General features: G+C 45.2%; 1 protein-coding gene across 5 annotated transcripts in view; it reads right to left on the bottom strand.

Annotated features, from left to right (window-relative positions):
* The window catches only part of Hnrnpm (heterogeneous nuclear ribonucleoprotein M), a 335755-nt gene that overhangs the window by 821 nt on the left and 310772 nt on the right, over positions 1–24162 (bottom strand). Inside the window, exons 4-16 of one of the 5 annotated variants that reach the window (XM_070002423.1) lie at positions 23443–23450; positions 23261–23354; positions 18875–18913; positions 18722–18757; positions 17925–18078; positions 16252–16301; positions 15212–15272; positions 12035–12136; positions 10946–10990; positions 10438–10515; positions 4081–4134; positions 1645–2447; positions 932–983 (exon numbers count right to left, since the gene is read on the bottom strand). In XM_070002423.1, coding sequence (XP_069858524.1) covers positions 932–983; positions 1645–2447; positions 4081–4134; positions 10438–10515; positions 10946–10990; positions 12035–12136; positions 15212–15272; positions 16252–16301; positions 17925–18078; positions 18722–18757; positions 18875–18913; positions 23261–23354; positions 23443–23450 — 1576 coding nt within the window. Of the gene's footprint in view, positions 1–931; positions 984–1644; positions 2448–4080; positions 4135–7622; positions 7722–10437; positions 10516–10945; positions 10991–12034; positions 12137–15211; positions 15273–16251; positions 16302–17924; positions 18079–18721; positions 18914–23260; positions 23355–23442; positions 23462–24162 lie in introns of those variants that run through there. The other 4 variants (XM_070002419.1, XM_070002420.1, XM_070002422.1 and 1 more) reach the window with 4 other exon arrangements.

The following is a 24162-nucleotide window of genomic DNA, read 5'->3' as shown; positions in this document are numbered from 1 at the left end:
AGTGCCACCACCTCCACCAGGAGACCTCCCCCAAAGGGTGTCTCATGGTCAAGGTCCCAAAGAATTTTGGTAGAAACTCAGCAGGACTTTCTGCCAGGAATGCTGGCACTTTGTAGCTCAGGCTGAAAGACAAGAGGAGCTTAAGAGGGTGGCAGGACAAGTTCCCCAGGGCTGTGGTGTGTGCACACCTTCTGGGTGGGTGGGGGGAGTGTGATGGGGAAACTATAGTGGAAGAGAGGGGAAGAAATGGGCAGGAAAGCAGTTCTGACAACAGCTTCCCCCAGCCAAGGCCAAGGAGAAGCAGCAAGTGGTGAAACCTGAGCTAAGCCCTATGAACACGAAGTGAGAAGACGGCCCAGGGCACACACAGCTGAGAAGGGCAGCAGTGATGCAAGTTGGGCTCACACCAGAGGGTGAAGAGATTTAAGCTTAATTTCAGCCACAAAAGAAGCCTTCCAGAAAGGTGGTCTGGTATGCCAAGAAATGGTCATCAGAGACCCTCAGCCACACTAGCAGCTCTATGGGAGAAAGCAACCTGGTCTCACATGAGATTCTTATCTGTAAAACCATGTGACCCCAGGAAGGCTGCTTTGTGTGACTCATCTATAGGAGATAGCTCTACCTCCTTTCAAAAACTCTAAAAGGTTTAGTATAGTGATAATCAGCTGTAATCCCATTATTCAGGAGGCTGAATTTGAGCACTGAGAGTTCAAGCCCAACCTAGGTGACTTGGCAAGATCTTTCTCAAAGGGAAGGGAAGAAACACAGGTGCATGTCACCTAACACATCCTGGGACACAGAACAATGATGAGGCCCAGTGCCATAGCTGATGGATAGCAGCTGGGGCGACTAGGAGGGTCTGCTGTGGACCCAAGCATCACCAACAAGCCACAACACAGGAAAACGCCTATAGACCCTTTCTCACACTTACCACATTCGTTGAATTTGTCCTTTAGCATCTTCCAAGTAAAATCAAATGGGAGCTGAGGGGAAAAAGAGGTACACTAATGTGCAATTCAACCAAGTCTAAAGTAAAAATATCCCAACCATCTATGAGGATGACTTGTTCAACCCATTTCTTTGGGGGTGGCACCAAGGGCAGAGTGCTCGCCTAGTGTACACCATCTCTAGCAGTTCCCATGAGCGTCTCACCATGCAGCCCCTGTATATACACATGGCAAGAATGTCTCACTGTATCTGGAATGAGGTTCTGGAGGGGCAGAGCCAGTTCCCTGTCCTTGGCAGATGGAAAGCCAGAGAGCAGAGTTCACAGGAGTAAGGGAGGTGGGGGGGGAGGGGAGGGGGAAGAGATTGACCACAGAACCTCCCAACAGCAGTTTCCATTGGCCAAGGTACTACATGTAAGGCTTCCCTTCTCTGAATCACAAGGTTTGAGAAAGCAGTGTCTTCCACCCCCTGCTTCATCCCCTGGCATGTCAGGACCACTGTTCCTGCCTTCAATCCTCACATTCCAGCATCCCTCCACCCCTGTCCTGGGTCAGAGACAAACAAGACTTGCTCTCTATGATGCCCAGCTCCCTGCTGCCTACCAGTGTTTGGTCCACTGACCCTCTCCTATGCAGTGTTTGGTCCACTGACCCTCTCCTATGCCTAACCATGTGAGGGCTTCTTAGAGTCACTTACATTTCTTACGAATATCTGGCAGGCCTTTCTGGCCACCCCAGGAGCATGGCCTCCGGCTCCACCAAAGGAACCTGCGAAGCTTCCTCCAAAGTTTCCACGCTCCATCTCAATGGCGCGATCGAAGCTGGCACCTCCACCGCCTCCCATGGCCAGGCCCATTCGCTCAATGCCAGCACCTAAGGCTGGTCCCATGGCAGGGCCCATCCGCTCGAGACTGTTGGCGCCCATGCGCTCCAGGCCCATCCGCTCAAGACTGTTGGCACCCATGCGCTCGAGGCCCATGCGCTCCAGGTTGTTGGCGCCCATGCGCTCCAGGCCAGTGGCCATGCGATCCATCACGGGGCCCATGCGCTCCAGGCCGGCCCCCATGCCCGCGGGCACCATGCGCTCCATGCTCAGGCCCATGCGTTCGATGGCAGGGCCCATACGCTCCACACCAGAGCCCATGCGCTCAATGGTCTGGCCCACGCGGTCGATGGGCGCGGCCATGCGCTCCAGGCCAAAGCCCATGCCGGCACCCATGCGCTCCACTCCAGAGCCAATGCGCTCCATGGTCTGGCCCATACGCTCGATGCTGGAGGCCATGTGGTCGAGACCCAGGGGGCCCATGCGCTCAATGCCAGAGCCCATGCGCTCCACAGAGCCCATGCGGTCCATGACTAGGCCCATGCGCTCCATCTCGGAGCCAACTCGATCCATGCCGTGGCCCAGGCCGGCGCCCATGCGCTCCATGCCGGCCCCCCCAATGCGGTCAATGCCAGGGCCCATCCTCTCGATCCCGGGGACGCTGCCACCTCCTCCACCTGAAATAGGGATACAGAACACAGGGGTATCAGGACACATGTGCCACAGCTGGGTACTGCAGTTCAACCACAGACCATCAACATGCAGACACTCTCAAATGCTAAAACTGGGAAATTAGTTCACAGGGGTCCTAACCAACGTTCTTCCTACTGCATGACACACATGAAATTTCCACAGCACAATCTAAAAACCTAAAAAGAACACACCTCTATGGTGTTTCTGGGGTGCTGGATCTGTGGCAAACTCTGGGTCACACACTACACTCCTGTGCAGCTTCCCTTCACCACACATAGAGCAATGCTGAGGACACAATTACTTGATGCAAGCAGGGGGCAGTAGTTATGTGGGGACTAAAACTCACGGTCACTCACCACACCCTGGTTCTCTCCCAACCTGACCCCAAAAAGCCCTGTAGGTCCAGCCTGCATTTCCTTAGCTCTCCCCGGACACAGAGAAGCAATGACATAGCCATGTGAATAAGCAGAAACAAATGGAACAAAGAGACCGCCCATTTGGCTCCTGTGGGGACAAATGTGTGTCCACTTCCAGGGACCTTACACTATCAGAGAAATTGCTAGCTGAATGTTATTTCGCTGGTAGTGGAGGGAAGAGGCTGACACACTGTGGGGTGGACCTGCCAGAGGCACAGGTAGGTCAGCAGTACTGGATGCGTGTGACTGGCCCAGCACCAAAGCCAATGCCACGGCCCAGCACTTCCCCAATTCAGAGCTCAAGGTCCAGGCAGCGCCAGCTCTACGGTTATAACCCATGCAGTTCAAACCCACATGCAAAGGCAGGAAGAGGACACCCAGAAACTTCTGTAACTGGTTGTAACTGACCAAGGCTGCAACCTGGCACAGTCACCCCACCTCCCTCTTTCCAGGCCAGTTTCCTTAGCTGAAAAGCAGTATACCACATGGCCAAATGAAGCCTAATGTGAAGAATGATAAGAATCTGAGCAGAATGGGCCCAAAACTAACTTCTTCACTTCATTAGAGAAAAAGGAGCTTGCCCAAGAGCAGCAGGAAGGAGGGCAGCACCTAATGCCCATAGCAGAGGACCAGGAAGAAAGTGCCCACCAGAGCCTTGCAAGCAGTCCCCACAGATGTGCCCTGGCTACAGAGGACATTCTAAATGCCCATTAAACTGTACCCCAGGAGGGTACACACCAGCTCTTCCTGCTTGGTGATGGGCCTGCAGATAAAGACTTTTGTTATCATTTTCTGAATCTTTCAGTATATTTGCACATTTTAATAAGCACATGCTATGCATTTATTTTGTTTTATAGTCAGGTAGGAGAAAACACTTTTAGGAATGGATACGTTAGCAGTATCAAACTACATCAGTGCAGTAACAGAGACAAGGCTAACAACACATACAACACAACACAAACACACACAGGCTCAATTCTTCACAACTCTCTGAGGCAGGTACTATTATATCACATCTTACATGTGACTTAACATAAAAACAGGGAGGTTCAGCCACGTGCCACACATCACACAGTTAGGAAAAGGTAGAGCCGGCTCCCACCCTGAGCAGTCTGCATCAGAGGGGTTTGTCATACCGTTAGGCTGTCCCCCATTAACAGCCTCTTCTCAAAATCAAAACATCAAACTAAGTGTTTCCTACCTCCTCCCTGCTTTGCAATGATCTCTCCTCTCTTCAGTGCATTACTTAGGATTTCTAAGGAAATCGGGAAGAAAAAACAATTAGCCAAATTTCTCTGATAATAAAAACTTACTCATTACAGATTCCAAAGCAGAAATACTACTGATAATTCTTTTTTCAAAGAAAGCAAAGGAAAAAGGTTTGAGAAACACAGACAGACAAGATCACATGACAGAAGACTCAAGAGTCCTTGATGATGATAATGGTCACAATACTGGGACCTGCTGCAGCTCCAGAATGCGTCCAGCAGAGCGAGGAACCTGTGTACCCCGCCCCCCCAGCTCAAAGTCAGAGAAAAATCAGAGCCTCAGTCCTTGCTCAGGAGTTTCCCAAAGCTGATCTGGACCCTCAGCCCTAAGGCTTTCCCATGACCACCTGGGCAGGAAATCCGGGCCTCCCTGGGACTCATGCTCACAAGTCTAAAGCCTCCACATTTACTCAACATTACTCCCAGCCTCACATCTCATTCAAGCTACAACTACTTACAATGAGAAAGGGGAAACTGACAGTGCTTGCACATGGGTCTGCCCAGAACAAGCCAAGATGGAGACAAAGTACAAAGCCACTGTCCCACACAGAAAACACTGATGCTGGCCCATCAGACCTTGTTGGTATTGGTTGAATGTCATCACTAGCATCCCCTTCCAAAGTCTCTTCATTCTTTTGCTGTATGGAAGAACATGTACCCAACTGCTCAGGTCCTCAAGTACTTGGACAAAGGCCTCATACTATCACCATAATACCAAGCAATTAAAAGCTAGCCCACAGTGGTGTCTTGTACTCGGTCTGCTAGACCAGGAAGGTGGGAAAGCACACCAAGAACAATGGACTCTGCTTGCCAGCAAGTAGCAAGCTCACTCTTCCATGACACCCAAGATCCTGTTAACTTTCCAGGCCTAGCCTGGCTCACTCTGCTTTCCTGGAAGCACTCACTGCTTCCCACCAGTGTACCATGTATCACCAGCATTCACTCTCAGCCCTGCTGACCCCCCACCTAAACCCATGCTTCCTACTTCTTCCTACCCTCTGCACCTGAAATGCTGCAGCCTCTGCCAACTCCAATCCTCCAGCATCCACTGTACTCCTGGCATTGCTGCTCTGAACAAAGCATGGCTGTTCATCAGGCATCCAGAGCAATGCCTTTTCTGGTCCTGAGATACCTTCTGTGCTGCTCAAATTCTGCCCCAGAGCCTGGGAATCATTACCCGACACTCTATCACTAGACCCCATCTGCGTGCTGACCTCTAATGCTCTCCTAGACAGCTCCAAGTGTCAGCCCTTCAGGTGCACTATATCTTCCAAGATGAAGGACCACAGACCTGTCTTTGAAGTAACAAATACAGATGTCTGTACAAGTAAGATCTAATGCCACACTGGGAGAAGGGACAATGGGCAGGAAACAGTATATAAGGCAGCAGACTGATGACTCAATCCTTAATGCACAAATCCTAGATAACTACCCTTTAAATATTTGGGCTGGGCACTAATGGCTCACATCTGAAATCCTAACTACTCAAGAAGCTGATATCTGAGGGCTGAGATTCAAAACCAGCCAGGAGAGGAAAATCTGAGACTTTTATTTCCAATTTACCAGCAAAAAAGCTGAAAGCGTAACTGTGACTCAAGTGGGAGCGCCCCGGACTTCAGCAAAAAAGCTAAGATACAGCACCCAGGTCTTGAGTTCAAGGAAAAGTACCAACAGATACACACAGAAATTTTATTTGCAACAAAAAAATGTTACCAAAGTACCAGGGGACACGGGTGAGATGCCCACCAAGGTCAGATCAGGAAGAGTTTTCCTGTGCCATACAAGGTGATCTCATAGGCAAGAAGGCCATATCCACCCAAGCCACTGCAGTGATAAGACTTGAGGGGCACAGATTGGCAATAATTGAAGATGAAAAGCCAAAAGGAATTATGGGTGTAGTTATGTCATCTTGTTCTTCTGGCTAAAGGCAACCACACTTGAGCAAATGACAGTACATGTTTTTAGTATTTTTTCAAATACTCAACTATTCTAAGACCATAGATGGACTGGCATTAAGAATGAATCTGGGGGCTGGGAAGGTGGCTCAGTGGTAGAGCGCATGCCTTGCATGCCAGAGGCCCTGGGTTCAATTCCTCAGCACCACATAAGCAAAAAGAAAAAAAAAGCCGGAAATGGTGCTATGGCTCAAGTGGTAGAGCGCTAGCCTTGAGCTGAAGAGCTGAGGGACAGTGCCCAGGCCCAGAGTTCAGGCCCCATAACCGGACCCAAAAAAAAAAAAAAAAAAAAAAAAGAATGAATCTGGGCGCCGGGCACTGGTGGAGGGTCACGCCTGTCATCCTAGCGACTCTGGAGGCTGAGATATGAGGATCCAGGTTCAAAGCCAGCCCAGGCAGGAAAGTCTGTGAGACTCTTATCTCCAATAAACCACTGGAAGTGATGCTGTGGCTCAAGTGGTAGAGCACTTGCCTTGAGCTGAGAGGGACAGTGCCCAGGCCCAGAGTTCAAGCCCCACAATTAACCCCCCCCCCAAAAAAAAAGAACAACCTGGAAGAGGCATCAGCAGTCAGAGCAAGTACCTCCCAAAGACAATTACTCTCTAGAGCCTGTAAGATTCAAGGACACCAGCCAATATACCCAACTATGGTGAGAGAAAAGCCTCAAAAATTACCACCAAACTGGGCATCCTGGCAATCAGGCTCCAGTAGTTTCTGACCTCCAGAAAGAACACTGCAGATAGGAGGGCTAGAGATGACCTAAAGTGAAAGTGCTGAGCTGCAGGATAAACAAACCTCAAGATAATCTTTCTAGGCCGTCATAAATTCTATATATACAGCTTGTACCAAGTAGACACCACTACACTGGAATCCTGATCCTCTGCCCACAGATATCCAAGCACTCTAACAGTGAAAGCCCCTGAGCAGCTTCGTGCAGGCACAGGAGGAGAGGCAGCCTGGGTGGGGAGGATGGGTTCTCTAGACTGCCTTTGAGAAAATAGCTTCAGAGCCCTAGAACAGACAGGAAAAGTTCCAATTCTTACAACTATCTAAAATAAATGGAGAAAGATGACACCTATGGCGAAGCAAAAAAGAAACTGCTTTGCCAAACTAGAAAACAGTTTTCCCAATTGAAATAGGCCTCCCAATATTCAAAGCCTGCAGTGCAATAAAATGTCCCTGTCTACCACATCTCTTCCCAGGGCATCCATAAGCTCACTGTAGAGTCTGGGCCCCACTGAGAGAGACTCCTGCCTGCTCAGCAGCAGGGCTATGCTAGGCAGCAGTGTTAATTCCTACAATAGCAGAAAACTTATGCCAATTTAAAAAAGAAGCTAACTGAAAGAAGAAAAAGGGTTCTATAAAGAACCAATAGGTCTACAAGACAGATTTTTTTTTTAAGCCTGAAGAAAACCAGCAGACTTTGCCTGAGAAAGAAGCCCCAACCTAAGGCTGAGCTTAGGCAGCCTATCAGCCCATGGGTGGACCCCGCCCACATGGGGTCTGAGGGGCTGTCTTACCCATTCCTCTGCCAAGGGGCTCTCCAAAGCTTCGAGCCATTCCCATCTCGTTTCTGGCAAAGTCTCTCTCAAATCCTGCACCCATGCCACGTTCCATCTCTGTGGAAAAAAATATTACCCTAGGCCTTTCCAGGAATAACCATGATGTTTCAAACATGCAAAACAAAACAACTACAGACCCATAACAACCATATCATGTCAGCTACCTACCAACTCTGACAGCCATAACTACTGTAGCTACCATAGAAACTGGGAGACACCTGCAGCAGTCAACACAGGCTGCAGTTGGCTGATCTACCAGTGCCACTTCCTGGTACTCACCACAGGCCTGGCCAGGAGCTCTGTCATCATTCTACTGCACCCTCATACCCAGCCTGCCCTGCACTACCCATCACTGCTCCTTCACAAAGAAAACTGAGGCTTACACCAGTCAATAACACGTCAAGGTCACACACCAAGCTGGGGTGCAGTGAAGGTGATCAAGTTCAGAACATACTGACCATGGACACACTTCTCTACTGGCTCCTGAGCTAATTAACCCTCCTACATAATGGGATCTGGGCAACTTCTTTGTCAGCTTTTACACATTTATTTGTGTTATTATGAAAAAAAATAATTAGCACATATTACAAGTATAAGCTATTAAAAACAAAACCTCAGCTTCTGGGGGTAAAGGTGCACAATAGTGAACACTTGCTTGTGAAGCTACTCACAACTCCTACCTGGTACATCCATGTCACATCCCATGTTGAGAGAGGGGGTCCCCGAAAAAGCTAGTATTAGTGGGCTGGGGGCAGCTCAATGAGGCCCTGGGTTCTATCTCTAGCACCAAAGTTATTTTTTGTCGGTTATGGGGCTTGAACTCAGGGCCTGGGTGCTATCCCTGAGCTTTTTTGCTCAAGGCTACCACTCTTACCACTTTGGAGCCACAACACCACTTCTGGTTTTCTGGTGGTTAACTGGAGGTAAGAGTCTCATGGGGATTTTTCTGCCCAGGCTGGCTTCGAACTGCAATCCTCAGATCTCAGCATCCTGAATATTTAGGATTACAGGCACGAGCCACCAGTGCCCAGCTTAATGGACATCTTTTATGGCACAATTACAAACAATGCTGTCATATGGCCTGCATCCTTTCTGTGAACAATTAAAATGATGCTCTAGAGGCTTAGAGGAGTTATGAATCACTGACTCTGGCAAAGATGGTATTAGCATAGTTTGAATCAAGGCTAGTGTGCTGCCTGAGGGTGGGCAGGCAGGGCTTGCTCAGCTCAAGAAACACCAAGCATCCCAGCTTCTCAGATGAGGAGGCCATATGTAGCAGGCCTGAATGCTTTGGCTAAAGCCTCACAACTCACTTTCCCAACTGCCAAAAGACCCTCGAGCACCAATGTGCCAGGCTTAGGTCAACACTAGTGTCCACAGGAATGGATTGGGGTTATCAAATAAACAAGTCAAATGAAAAATGGCTCTCAATTTTTCAGTTTGACTCCCACCCAAGGGCTCTAAGGAAAGTTCACTCAAATCTGAGAAACCCAGATCCAGGATGAGGCTGGAGAGGGAGCTCACGATGTCAGCTTCACAGAGGCACCCAGCACAAACAACAGATACTCAGGTTTGGATTCTCTGCAAAGAATAAGCATCTGGAACCTTCACAATGGACTATACCTACCTGTCTGTCACAAGTTCACCCATATTTATTTGCCCACCACAGAACTGCACTGCTACCTATCTTTCCTCCCCAATCTCTCATCTGTTCAGATTTGATCAAGCCACATATCTCAAAACTTTTAATAAGCCCTATGCACACAAGCACAGTAGGAAAGCCTAGTCACCCTTCAAACACAAACCTCTGTTCCTGTTACTAACAGCAAACTTCCTACAAACCCCCCAACACACACCCGTTGCCTAGGCAAGGCAAGACAACAAAAGCCAACCCCACACCCAGCTCCCCAGGGACAGACTAAGATACCTGCTCTCTCTCCACATTCTACTTACTACAACCCAAATCCTCCTAATTGCCCAGTCCAGGAAAGCAGAAAGAATAAAAACAGCAGTAGGCAGGGTCGGGGGAAGGGTCAGAGTCAACCAGCATAGATGGTTTTAAGAAGACTTCCAGATTCTCAGCACTGAGGCTGACGCTGTGCTGGAGGCGTTTCTAGAAAGCAGGATATGGGCATGATGAACAGCCCCGCTTTGGAGCAGCCTGGGCTTACACCACAGCACCATCATTCACTAGCCACATGACCTCAGGCAAGTCACTGCCACAAATTCAGATGTGTGCCATGTGATGCTTCTAAGGACTAAATGGAATAACATGTTGTTAATGTTACAGACTTGTTAGGAGGTGGCAGGACAGTGAGATCTGAATGAGAGTACTTTCTAGAACGTGTGTGAATGCTATGTTAGTCTCTCTCTGCCCAGAACTTGGGAGTTGTCTGGACAGATGGTCAAGAACTACCCAACCCAGCTCTCATGGGAAGGTATGAACTTGATAAGAAATCCAAAGCATTCCTACACTGGAGATCATGTATAAAGCCTAAGAACAGATGTCTACATGCTTTAGAGCACTGGCAGCAGTAAGAAAATTGGTTAAAACTTTACAGGACAAGTAAATGGGGAGATTCTAAACAATGGATACTTCAAGAGTTCAGTGACTAACTGAACCAAGTCTAGCTTTGAAATATTTAAAGCAACTCAAAATGTTTTGACATGTGATTCATAAGAAAAGCAGAGGTGGGACATCAGCAGTCTTAAAGGCACTGGGAGCTCATAGCCAGCAGAGGTCAGTAGGAGCAGAAGGAAACATGGATCTTACCATTTATCCGGCCCATGTTCATCCCAGATCCAAATCGCCCCATGTTTTCCATACCACCACCAAAGGGTCCCTCCATGCCTGCAAAAAAGGTGTGTGTCTTAGCACCATCACAAGGAGACTGCTTGTCCAGACACATCAGGGAAAGGAAGAAAAACATCTCTTTGGCAGTTTCTGCCAAGAACTTACCAAGTTCAAGAGCATTGGAAAGAAAAACGCTACTTTGGAAACTATCACCACCTTCCAAAAGTTAACTTGGTCCCAACCCCCTGGATGATACACAAAGCAGAGAGAGGTCCAGAGAAATGGAGTGATTTGCCCAAGGTCACAGAGCTAGAGAGCCAGAACCAACAGCCAAACCCACTGCAACAATGGATAGGTAGAATGGTTGATAGATGCAAACCTTTTGGAAACTCAAGTGGCAATATCATGCAAGGCATAAAAGAGAAAGAAGGCAGAGAGAAAAGCCAGACCTAAGAGATAATTTTGTACTTGACTTTCAATTTCTTACCTCCCATTTTATTTATTCCAAATCCTATGCCTTCCATTCCCATTCCTTGAAAAGAAAAAGTCAATGCAAACTAAAATTATATCAAAGCAGTAACATTTAACTTAAGCAGCCCAAAAAAATTCCAAACCATCACATGAATCAAAAATACTTTAACAGACATATCAGGAGAAGGGATGGGACTGACTCCCATTACAAACTATTTAACCAAATAAAGTGTTATGTGGCTTAAAGCGCTATATTGTCTACACCGTTTCATTATGAACAGGATTGGACATTTTAAACACAATAATAAAAAAGACCATGAAATATTTGTGTTACAGAATTCAGAATTCTATAGAACAAAGGTGGGCTTTTAATAAAATCCCTATAAAGAGTATTAAAAAAAAAAAAAGAGCAACTCCCCCCACCACCACCACCAATCTCTTCCTAGAACACGCCTTCCTCAGGGGTCAAACTAGAAAATATGGCTCAGGTATAGCCATTTGGGCTTGTGGCCAAGATCTGAATGGGAGGAAAGCTAACAACTAGCAAAAATGACAGTGGCAGTATGGCAGTACAGAGGGACACCAAAGCACAATTTCAAAATGATTTCAAGAAAAAAAAACTTAATGTGTGATGTCATAAAAATCAAACACACCTAATAGTATAGAAATACCTCATGACACAAAATAACACTAAACAGCCAAGTCTAGTCTATGCCCACACTTTTGTGTTGTGACCTGGGACAGTCATGCTGTCATGCAGTGAGACCCTCCCCACTTCTAGAAGACATGTGAGAAGCCAAGGAGGTCTAGGTGACAGACTTATCCGGGCACCAGAGCATGCTGAGGTACTGTAGCCAGACCTGTAGCCTGTTGGTGACAGTGTGGCCTTGGACAAGACCAACCCTCTGGCTGGAAAGGTATAATGGCTTTAAAAATAAACACAACTCAGTAAAAACACAAAAAACACTGCCTTTATCAAAATGAAGCTAAGTAAGAATTTTATCTCAATTAGATCTTTATTCCATTTGAACTATTCAAGGTCCAATTATCCCAATAACTTTCACTTCTCCAGAAACCCTCCATCAAGGTAGACGGTAATTCTCACCTGCAGGTCCTATGTTTCCCATGCCGATGCCTTTGTTTAGGTGATTGGCATCAATAGGCTGCCCTCCTGGCCCCAAACCCATGCCAATACCACCAAGTCCATCTAAAAGGCAAAGAGAAAGTCAGAAGTGTAGCTTCTCTTTTGAGAAAACAAACAAGTCAGTATGCTACGATCACTACTGTGATCATAGTCAGTTGCTATGATCACTGTCCCCCAACCCTAATCATCCTGTGGTCCCCAGAGCCCAAAGAGGTTCCTGTGTAGTTGGGAGCACTCTCCTTCACATGGCTGTTTTTTTGTTTTGTTTTGTTTTGTTTTTGTTTTGTGTGTGTGTGGGTCATGAGGCATCAATTCTGGGCCTGGGTACTGTTTCTGAGCTCAAGGGGAATGCTCTGCCATTTGAGCCACAGCACCACTTCCGGTTTTTCTGGTGGTTAATTAAAGTTAAGAGTCTCACAGGCTTTCCTGCCCAGCCTGGCTTTGAACCTCGATCCTCAGATCTCAGCCTCCTGAGTAGCTAGGATTACAGATATTAGCTACTGGTGCATGGCCCACACATCTTTTTAAATGCAATGTAGAATGGAGTTTATACAACAAAACCTGTTCAATTGAATGTTGCCAAGCTCGAGACTAACCTATACAGTAAGAATCCTGAGTCTCTTTTCCTAAATTAAGAAAACATTTATGGAACCCAGGCACCAGTGCCTCACAGCAATAATCCTAACTACTCAGAAGACTGAGATTTGAGGATCAGTTTGAAGCCAGCCTGGGCAGTAAAGTCCATCAGATTCTTATCTCCAATTAACTACCAAAAAGCTGTAAGTTAAGATCAGAGACAGCACCTACCTGAGTTCAAACACCAGGACTGACACAGAAAAGGAAAACAAAAACAAAAACAAAAAAAACAGGCCAAACCCCAGTGGCTCACCTGTCATCTTAGCTATTATTCAGGAAGCTGAGATCTAAGGATCACAGTTTGAAGCCAGCCTGGGCCAGAAAGTCCTATGAGACTCTTATCTCCAATTAACCAGTAAAAAGAGAAAAGTGGAGTTGTGCCTTAAGCAGTAGAATGCTAGGCCTGAACAAAAAAGCCCAGGAGGGAGGGAGGGGGTTGGAGGTAGGGAGAAATGGGAAGGGATGGGATGGTAAGGGGGAAAAAAAGGAGGAAGCAACAATGCTTGGTAAGAAATGCACTCATTACCTTGCGCATGTAATTGTGACCCCCTCTGTAAGATACTTTCACAATAATAATTTTAAAAAGCCCAGGAACAGCATGCAGGACCTGACTTCAATCCCCAGTACCAGCACGCTAAATCCCAAGTTTTATCAAGTTACTTGAAGCACAAATGTGTCCAGTGCCCACCTACATCCTCCTAAATCTAGCAGCCCAAAAGACTTTACTCATGAAAAACAATGCTATTCAGTCAGTTCACATACTGGGCCACACTACTCTAAATCTGTGCTATTTTAATAACAATGCAGCTAATGTACTCAAGGAACCCATCTCTATTCTTGCCCACAAAGTTCCCTAACTTGATACCCAGCCTACCCTCAGCTCCAAGCCCCTCTATACACAAATGGGTTTGATGCATGTACCACTCTGGGTAACCAGGTCTTGAGGCTTTAACCAACTGAGATGGAGCCACCAACAGCATCAGACACTTGAAGGTATTTAATCTGATTAACATCCCTGTTTCTAACCGCATGGCAACAGCACCAAGTCACCAAGGCTACTGACTCCCAAAGCAGACTAGTCAACCCTTAGAGCTGGGAAAGGAGACAAAGGGCCAGGGATAATGGCCTCCCTGGAGCCCAGGGCTCCTCCTCCTGCAAAAGGAAGAATCAACAGGAGCACCAGTGGCCATTAACTTGAAAGTGGGCATGTTAAGATAATGTGGCCTTGCCCCCAAACAATGGCGCCTTTGAACAGTAACACCCCCTCCTTTCCATATTGAAGCCATAGGCTTTAACTCCTACAATGTAGATACTTGGTGCTCTAGCCTGGCTTGCCCTGCCTGGGGAGCAGGTGACTAGGACTTCATATTGATGTGCCATTCACACCAGTGACCACTCAAATCTACTAGCCTTCCTGGTCACAAAACATTTTCACCTCTCACCTACATGATGCAATAGCCAATTTCCTCTTTTACTCATTAACATTTTGTACCTGATAATCTTTTTTATGTATCATAACCTTCATTTAAGTACAGAATTCAGCCGGTGCCAATGGCTGTAATCTTAGCTACTCAGGAGGCTGAGGTCTGAGGACCATGGTTCAATGCCAGCCCGGGCAGGAAAGTCTGTGAGACTCTTGCTCCAATAAACCACTCAGAAAAGTAGAAGTGGCTCTGTGGCTCAAGAAGTAGAGTGCTTGCCTTGAGCCAAGAGCTGAGGGACAGTGCCAAGGCCCAGAGTTCCAAGTCCCAGGACCGACAGAAGGAAAAAAAAAAAAGGTACAGAATTCAGTGGGATTTTTTGTATATTCAAATCTATGCAACCACATTATTCCCTTAACTTTTTCATCACTCCTAAAAGAAACTATCCCCACCAACAGTCACTCCTCACCTCTCCCCAGCCCCTGGGAATCCCTTGTCTATTTTCTCCCTTTTTTAATCTCCTTCCTTTTATTTATTTTTTTGGTCAGTTATGGGACTTGAACTCAGGACCTAGGAGCTGTCTCTGAGTGTTTTTTTGTTTTGTTTTTTCTCTATTTCAACCCACAGATCTACTGCCAGCTTCTGGTGGTCAACTGGAGATTAGTCTCATCTTCATTACCTGCCTGGGCTGGCTTTGAACCACAATTCATTGATGTCAGCCTCCTGAGTAGCTAGGATCACAGATGTAAAGATGCTCAGCCCTCCTTTTTATGACTGAATAATATATTCCATCATGTGGATTTATCAGATTACACTTATCTATCCATCATATAATGTCTCATCTCTACTTGAAGTCTGGGTCTTCTCCTGCCTCAGACTCCGTAGTGCTGGGTTTAATAGATATGCATCACCAAGCCTGACTATGCACCTACCAAACTGCTATGAAGATGCTGTTAACATGTTTCTGTGTGGGCACCCAAGCTATCTTCTGATTCTCACTGCAGCCTCACCTTTGTCCCCCTCCCTTTTGCAGTTTTGGGCTCTTCCTTCCTTAGGATACTTCTGAAACTAAAATACTTACGGGGAAGTTGCTGGGGACGTTCAGGAGGGAAAAAGTCTCCCTTTGGTAAAGCCCTCTCATCCTGAAAGAGGAAGAAGATGAATGTATCTCAGAGTCCCTTGCAAGAGTGCTTGTCATAGCAAAAAGGATGTGTGAATAACTCCCATCCACAAAGAAGTGGGTAACTGAGTCTGAAGCTCAAAGGAACAGCACTTGTGTACTTTGTGCAAGGCCCTAGATTCCATCCCCAGCACCACAAAATAAAAAAGAGAGGGAGAAAAGAGCAGAAAAAGACAGGGAGTACACACAAAAAATGCACTATTAAATAAACTGTATAAATTATGACACATTCCTATCACATAGCACTGTGTGAGGAGGAAAAGACACGTGGAGTGTGTTTATTGCCTTCTAGATAAAAATCAGGCATGCTGTTGTGGGGGGAAGGTTATGACCTGGGCAAGAAGGACAAATGAAACCTCGCTCTTTTCATACTTTTTGAGTCACGTGAATCCCTTTATCAACTCAAAATGCCAAACTGAATGTCTTAAGTAACTGAAGTATCATTTTATAATTCCTTTTCTGTTGTTCCTAAATTTGAGTTCTAACTCTAGTACCCTCGGCATGTTCCAGTGATGTCTGTATTAACTATTATCATCTTTGGCACCACTGTAGCAGAGCTAATATTTATTACAATTGAAATACCTTGAAATGCTGTCTGAATCAAAGACTTATGTTCACCCCAAGTATAATATGCTAACCAAACACTGTTTTGTAATACTTTGAAAACTAGAAGCCTACACTTCTAACCATTCCTCTTAAAACTCATCACATGCTCAAGTAGGATATTTGACTTCCTGAGCACACCAGCAACAGCCAAAGGCAAACCAGAAAAATCTACAGATAAGCTGCAAGAACAAAAGGTTATATCCGTCACATATACGTTCAACATAGGGGACCTTGTCTGTCAGCTCAGAGTATAAGTTGTGGGAAGCTCTCAGGAACATTTTCACTACACATATTTGATATCTGAGTATATGACAGAGAAAACAATCTCTACTTACCATTTTGACGTGCATTGGTCTATCAAATAGCAGCTGGCCATTAAACATAGCTAATATTGTAATTAAGGTTATTTATTACATCAGTAAAACCACCCACAGCAGGAAAAAAAAAAATAGGGGAGGGGGGAAACAAAGAGTACTACTTCAAAGCTACCAGTCCCTCAAAGTCAGAGTGGGAAACTTTGCTCAGCTAAAAGTCTTTTGGGTACTTCCCACATGCACAGGTCATAGAAAACTCAACCCAGGGTACATGTCTATCCTGTCATAGACCAATGTCAAAAGCCTTGTACAACCCAGAGGCTAGATGACCCTGTGTCTGTTCTAAGCAGCAAATTCATAGCAATTTCAATTCTTCACTGTATTTTCATGCATGTGCTTCTACAATAAGCAGAAGGATAATAATTTATGAAAGCTAGAGGGAAAAAAAAAAAAAAGGTAAATCTCCACTTGCTCCTCTGGCCTGAAGTTCAGGTAGGACCTTACATTTTCACCCAACCTTCCTCCTGAGTAGTACCATCACACTTTTCTGTGTCCTAAATTCACTGAGTGTACTCAGACAGTCTTGCCAGACCTTAATGACTATGAGGATGTGTGGCACTGTTCATTGTGATTCAAGAAGGTACAACTTAGCTGGGCACACCTATAATCCTAGCTACTCAGGAAGCTAAGATCTGAGGACCATGGTTCAAAGCCAGCTTAAGCAGGAAAATCTTTTTTTTTTTTTTTTTTGCCAGTCCTGGGGCTTAAACGCAGGGCCTGGGCACTGTCCCTGAGCTTCTTTTTGCTCAAAGCTAGCACTCTACCACTTGAGCCACAGTGCCACTTCCCGCTTTTTCTGTTTATGTGGTACTGAGGAATTGAACCCAGGGCTTTATGCATGCTATGCAAGCACTCTACCACTAAGCCACATTCCCAGGCCCCAAGACACTTATCTTCAATGAACTACCAAGAAAGCTGGAAATAGAGCTGTGACTCAAGTGGTAGAGCACTAGCCTTGAGTAAAATAAGGTTCGATGATGGCACCCAAGTCATGAGTTCAAGTCCAGGACCCACACCAAAAATCCAAACAACAACAACAAAATTTAACTTCTAGGGTACACATCTAGGGCAGGGAAAACTGCCTCTTTCAAATGTCTATTCACTGAAGACACAGAATCCTTAAAAACGGAGGCTAATAATGTTATCTCACCAGGAACTAGTGGCTCACACCTGTAATCCTAGCTACTCAGGAGGCTGATACCATGGTTCAAAGCCAGTCTGAGCAGGAAAGTCTGTAAGACTCCTATCTCTAGCCACCAGAAAACCGGAGTGGCACTATGGCTCAAAGTGGTAGAGTGCTAACCTTGAGCAAAAAGAGCTCATGAAAAAGTGCCCAAGCCCTGAGTTCAAGCCCAGAGCTGACCAAAAAAAAATCTCTAGTGATGCATTTTCCATACTTCTCCCTTCAAACCCAAACTCCTCTATAAACAAGCACTGGAAAACCCCACCTGTAGGCACTTACCTAGCTCTAACCACCCAACATATCCCACAGGGTATTCACTCAACCCCACCCCAGAGAATTTTCAAATCCCTCAGTAATGTGTTCCTTCCAGCATGCATAGTTATATAATTACTGCCTTAACACTGCTGAAGTCCTCCTGTTCACCATGTGTTAAACTCCTGCACAAGGATACATATAGCTTGCACAGCTTCGATGGACTGCTCGAAAGTCACAGTGCCTATCCCGCGACTTTTCCCATCTTTATCCTCCAGAATGTCTGCTCGGACCACCACACCAGCCATACTAAACACTTCCTTCAGTTTCTTCCAGCCAACTTTATAATCCAGCTAATCAGGAGAAAGGGGGGGGAGGTAGAAACTACAATGTTCACATTGTTAAACATCGCACTAAAAAAATATTTTAAAAGAAGACATGCTTTGACTGGAAACAGGCATTAGGATTTCACTGCAGTGAAATTTTTCAAACAGGATTTTAATAGGGGCGTGGGCTTTACATCTACTATCCGTTTCTTAAAAAGAACAATTTATATCCCATGCTTCTCAAACACAGATTTCCTGGTTTTAAAAATAAACGTCCCCTGCTAAGGTTTACTACTGCCCAAACTGCTTTGTTCTACAAATATTTTCCCTTACAAACGACAAAGGTATCACCATCTATGCCACACATAAGGAGAGGCAGGTGTCAGTCAGTATTCCATCTCTGCCGACTTCTGCCCTGCCCTTGTTGCAGCCTCTGCAACAGCAATAAACAAGGCTCCAGTGCAGCTGTATGCATGCCCACGACTTACAACACAGTGGTTCCCAGGCCACAAAACACAACCCCAAGGCTCAATTCTAAAAAAATCAAGATGAGAATCCAAATTCTTTTCTCTCAAATGACAGAATTACTTGTATCACATATTGACAAGATTGGCTCAAAGGCCAGAGGCCTATACATTTTCCATGTTAAACAACATTTCCATTTACTTACATTTGCTACAAACACTGTGCTTCCAAGTCTTCCAGCCTGCAATGCATGGATAATCTCATTTGGGATGTTGGGATTATTTAGGATACTGGGTGGGATATTAATCATTCCTGGGCCACCAGGTCCCATACCCATCCCACCAGTCGTAGCCATCACCTTTTGCATTGCTCTCCTGGCATGTTCACCATCAGGATCCTGAAATAAGCACATAAGTGTTACACTGAACCGACTTAAGAGTAGGCAGAACCAGCTTTATAATAATTGGTTTTTAAACAATTGTGTTTTTTTTTTTTTAAAAAAACTTCAGAGATTCATGCTAATCAAGATAAACCTAGCTCAAAAAGACAGATAGACTCCCGCCTATAATCCTATTCAGAAAGATGAGATCTGAGGACCAATGTTCAGAGTCAAAGACAAATTTAAGAGACTATTATCCCCAATTAACTATCAAAAAGCCAAAACAGGTCTCGAGACTTGGCTCAAATGACAGAGCACCTAATTAGCAAGCTCAAAGCCCAGAGTTCAAATCTCAGTATAACTAGAGAAAGGAAAAAGGGGGGGAAAAAAGAGCCAGGTAATAGTAATTCACACCTGTAATAGCTACTTAGGAGGCTGAAATGTGATAATCACATTTTGAAGCCAGGCTGGGTAGGAAAAAAGAGCCAGGTAACAGTAATTCACACCTGTAATAGCTACTTAGGAGGCTGAAATGTGATAATCACATTTTGAAGCCAGGCTGGGTAGAAAGTCTGTGAGACTCTTATCTGCAATTAACTAGCAAAAAACTGGAAGTGAAGGGCTGAGAAGGTGGCTCAGTGGTAGAGTGCTTGCATCGCATACATGAGGCTCTGAGTTCAATTACTCAGTACCACATAAACAGATAAAACCAGAAGTGGAAGAGTGGCTGAAGTGGTAGAGTGCTTGCCTTGACATGAAGAGCTGAGGGATGGCAGCCAGGCCCAGAGTTAAAACCCCACGACCCACAACAACAACAAAAAATAACTGGAAATGAAGTTGTGATTCAAGTGGTAGAGCACTAACCTTGAGCATAAAAGCTCAAAGATAGCTGTGAGTTCAAGTCCCAGGACTGGAACAAAACAAACAAGAAAACTGAAAGAACATAATGAAATCCACTAGAAAATGTCAAAAGGGCAGGAAGAAAAAGATTATGAAAGAGTATTATAAACAAGGTTAATTTGATCAAAGTGCATGATGTTAAACATCACAAATGAAACTCCTCTGCACAATTAATTTATTCTAATAAAATTTAAAACATAAACCAGGCGCCAGTGGCTCACACCTATAATCCTAGCTATTCAGGAGGTTGAGATCTGAGGATCAAGGGTCAAAGCCAGCCTGGGCAGGAAAATCTGTGAGACTCTTATATCCAATTAACCAAAACTGGAAGTGGCACTGTGGCTCAAGTGGTAGAGTGCTCGCCTTGAACTGAAGAGCTCAGGGATAGTGCCTAGACCAAGTTCAAGACCCATGACCGACAACACACACACACACACACACACACACACACACACACACACACACACACACACACACACACACACACACACACACACACACACACACACACACACACACACACACACACACACACACACCATCAGAGATTAAAAAAATGTTTCGGGGCTGGGAAAGTGGCTCAGAGGTAGAGGGCTTGCCTCCCATGCATGAGGCCCTGGGTTAAATTCCTCAGCACCACATAAATAGAAAAGGCTGGAAGTGGCACTGTGACTCAAGTGGTACAACACTAGCCTTGAGCTGAAGAGCTCAGGGACAGTGCCCAGGACTGACCAAAAAAAAAAAAAAAAAAGTTTCTAAGACATTTCTCAAAGGTATTCAATAACAAGACAAAATGAATTAAACCAATAGTCTAAAAAGACCTCCAACTAAAATGAAAGGGCGGGGCTGGGAAGGTGGCTCAGTGGTAGAGCGCTTGCCTTGCATGCCAGAGGCCCTGGGTTCGATTCCTCAGCACCACATAAGCAAAAAGAAAAAAGCCGGAAGTGGTGCTGTGGCTCAAGTGGTAGAGCGCTAGCCTTGAGCTGAAGAGCTGAGGGACAGCGCCCAGACCCAGAGTTCAGGCCCCACGACCGGACCCAAAAAAAAAAAACAAAAAAACAAAATAAATAAATAAATAAATAAATAAAATGGAAGGGCATAAAGTTCAGTATAAAAAAAATACAACTCTCAAGAGAACCAGTAAGTGAAGAAGGTGAAGAAGTAGGGTGACACAACTGGCTAACCTTATGCAGTATTCCAGATAGGAATAAGATCTTCATGGTTCCACATGGCTGAATCTAATTAGTGCAGTGGGGTTTGTGCAATGTCTGAAAACAGTTATGCATTCCCCAGGCTCCTCATCCTCATGTAGGGTCTGAGAAGGAACTTCTGGGCATGTTTTGTAGAATTTTGGTATTAACAAGATTTTTTCGGGAGCTGGGAAGGTGGCTCAGTGGTAGAGTGCTTGCCTTGCATGCATGAGGCCTTAGTTTTGATTCCTCAGCACCACATAAGCAGAAAAGGCTGGAAGTGGGGCTGAGGCTCAAGTGATAGCCCGCTAGAGTGCTAGCCTACAGCTGAAGAGCTGAAGGACAGCGCCCAGGGCCAGAGTTCAGGCCCCACGACCGACCAAAAAAAAAAAAAGATTTTTTTTTGGAAGCAGAGTTGTGGCTGCAAGTGGTAGAGTACTAGCCTTGGGCAAAAAGAGCTCAGGGACAGTGCCCAGGACCTGAGTTCAAGCTTCATGATCACAGACGGGGAAAAAAAAAAGAACATTTCTAGATTTCTCGAACTCTGTCCTATCATTATTTACTACCACAAAGAAACCTAAACTCCAGAGAAACCTTAAACTCTACCATGTTTTGTTTTTTGTTTTTTTTTTTTTTATCAACACACTGAGCTATCAATACACTCTTCCTCCTCAAGACTTAAAAAGAAGTAAAGGAAGGTGGCACATCACTATAATCCCAGCTTTTGAGAGGCTGAAGCAGTAGGACCATGAGTTTGAAGATGGTGATACTGTCTCCCAAAAAGTCAAGGAAGGATTTAATCACCACCACCAAAAAAAAAAAAAAAAATCGTCTTCCTAGCCAGGTCTCAGTGGCTCACACCTGTAATCCTACCTACTCAGAAAGCTGAGATCTGAGGATGGAGATTCAAAACCAGCCTGAGCAGGAATGTCTGTGAGAATTCAATTAACCAGAAAAGGGCTGGAAATGCAGGTATGACTCAAGTGATAGAGCACCACCCTTGAGTTTTTTTAAAAAGCTAAAAGCATGAGGCTGAGTTCAAGTCCCAGTATTGAGACAAAACAACAACAAAAAAATATCTTAAAACAACAACAACAACAACCAGAGCTGGGCATTGGTGGCTCACACCTATAATCCTAGCTACTCAGGAAGCTGAGATCTGAGGATGGAGGTTCAAAGCCAGCCCAGGCAAGAAAGTCCGTGAGACTCTTATCTCTAATAAACAACTCAGAAAACCGGAAGTGGCTCTGTGGCTCAAATGGCAGAGTGCTTGCCTTGAGCTGAAGAGCTGAGTAGGATAGCACCAAGGCCCAGAGTTCAAGCCCCACAACAGACAAAAAAAAAAGCAGCCATCTAGAAGCTAAGAACAGTGCTTACAGAGTGCTGGCACAACCTGCATAAAGCTCTTGAGTTTGATCTTCATCATAAATAAAAAGATACCAGAGTTCCAGGTGCCAGTGGCTCACAACTATAATCATAGCTACTCAGGAGGCTGATATCTGAGAATCACAGTTGGAAGCCAGCCCAGACAGGAAAGTCCCTGTGACTCTTATCTCCAATTAACCACCAAAAAAAGCCAGAAGTGGAGGTATGGCTCAAGTGGTAGAGCACTAGCTAGCCTTAAGCAAAAAAAATCTCAGAAGAGTGCCCAAACTCCAAGTTTAACACCTAAGATCAGTATAGGAAAAAAATATAAAGAGGGGCTGGGAAGGTGGCTCAGTGGTAGAGTGCTTGCCTTGCATGCATGAGACCCTGGGTTCAATTCCTCAGCACCACATAAGCAAAAAAAAAGCCAGAAGTGGCACTGTGGCTCAAGTGGTAGAGCGCTAGCCTTGAGCTGAAGAGCTGAGGGACAGCACCCAGGCCCAGAGTTCAGGCCCCACCACCGGACCCAAAAAAGAAAAAAAGTGAGCAAGAAAGAAGAAAATGAGCAAGAACAGTGTTTCGTCTGGTAGATGTAATAAGTCTCTTACTTGCACCATAGGCCCAGAACAAAGCCTAAGAGAAGCAGTCCGCTTAGCTCAGGCCACTCAGAGTCAGCCTGGCCACTGTACCAAAGATCCCACAGGAAAGCTGCAGGAACACGTGACTGATCCTCCTCGTCCACTCTGTTCAAGATTCAGCCAAGGCTCATTCTCACTCTGAACAGGCACAACTCAAGAACTAAGACATGGTACACATAGTGTTAACCAAGAGTTTACTCTGGGGCTAGGGTTAGAATTGAGTGGTAGGTAGAGCACTTGCCTAGCTTGTGCAAGGCAGAGAGAGAACTTACTTCTTTGACTTTCAGTGGTCTTCCACTCAGACTATGCTTGTTTAGAACTTCAGCAGCTTTTTTCATGCTCTCTTCCATCTTGAATTCAACAACACTATGAGGAGTCAAAAGACAGTGAGTGGAACCAGTCCTACAACTTGGAAGGCTCAAATAACATCAGTAAGTAACTAGAGGATACTTACGCACATCCCTTTGGAAGAAGCCGAGACCAGTCAGACGAGCAAGGAAAGGGGAAAAAGAAGAAAAGAAAAACATAGTAAATACCAATGACAGTTATAAACAGATTATAAATATTTGATTTATGTAACGAAGGAAGTTTTATTTAAAAATTAACCCTTCTAAGGGGAAGTTGACAAACAAAAATGCCTGGCCTAGCCTTCCTTATTAAAAGCTGGGCTCCTGAATGTCATTTTCCTCCACATTACCAGCATTGCACTATAGCAGAAGAAGCTATAATGAGCAGACCTAAGTTCAGGTTCTCCAAGAAATCACACCAACTTTAGATCTGCTTCCCTCCATACTCAATCAATTCCTTGTCCTGCTCCTAAGTCCATCCCTTCCATAAATTAAGCTCATCCTTGTGATTAATTCTAAGCCATTCTATTGCACGACAAAAAATCATTTATGTTCTTCTCATTGAACTAGGCCAATTTTGAACGTTCCGATTTGTAATGTTTGGTTTACAATTTACTGGCACAAAGGCAACTTTTCGGAATCTTTGGTTCACACAACTTTCAAATTCAGCAAACAACCAAGAGTAACATTTTCTAGACAAGAACACACGTTTTACATTAATTGTACCACCGCCAAAATTCCATGCATAATTCACACACAGCCAATTCCTCTGTTAACAAAGAGACAATACTGCTATGGTCCCCAGTTATCCAAATTGGGCATCCAAA

Source organism: Dipodomys merriami, unplaced genomic scaffold (genome assembly GCF_024711535.1).
Source record: "Dipodomys merriami isolate MVZ:Mamm:240054 unplaced genomic scaffold, mDipMer1.0.p SCAF_6, whole genome shotgun sequence".
Classification (NCBI taxonomy): domain Eukaryota; kingdom Metazoa; phylum Chordata; class Mammalia; order Rodentia; family Heteromyidae; genus Dipodomys; species Dipodomys merriami.
This window is presented reverse-complemented; position numbering and strand designations above follow the sequence as displayed.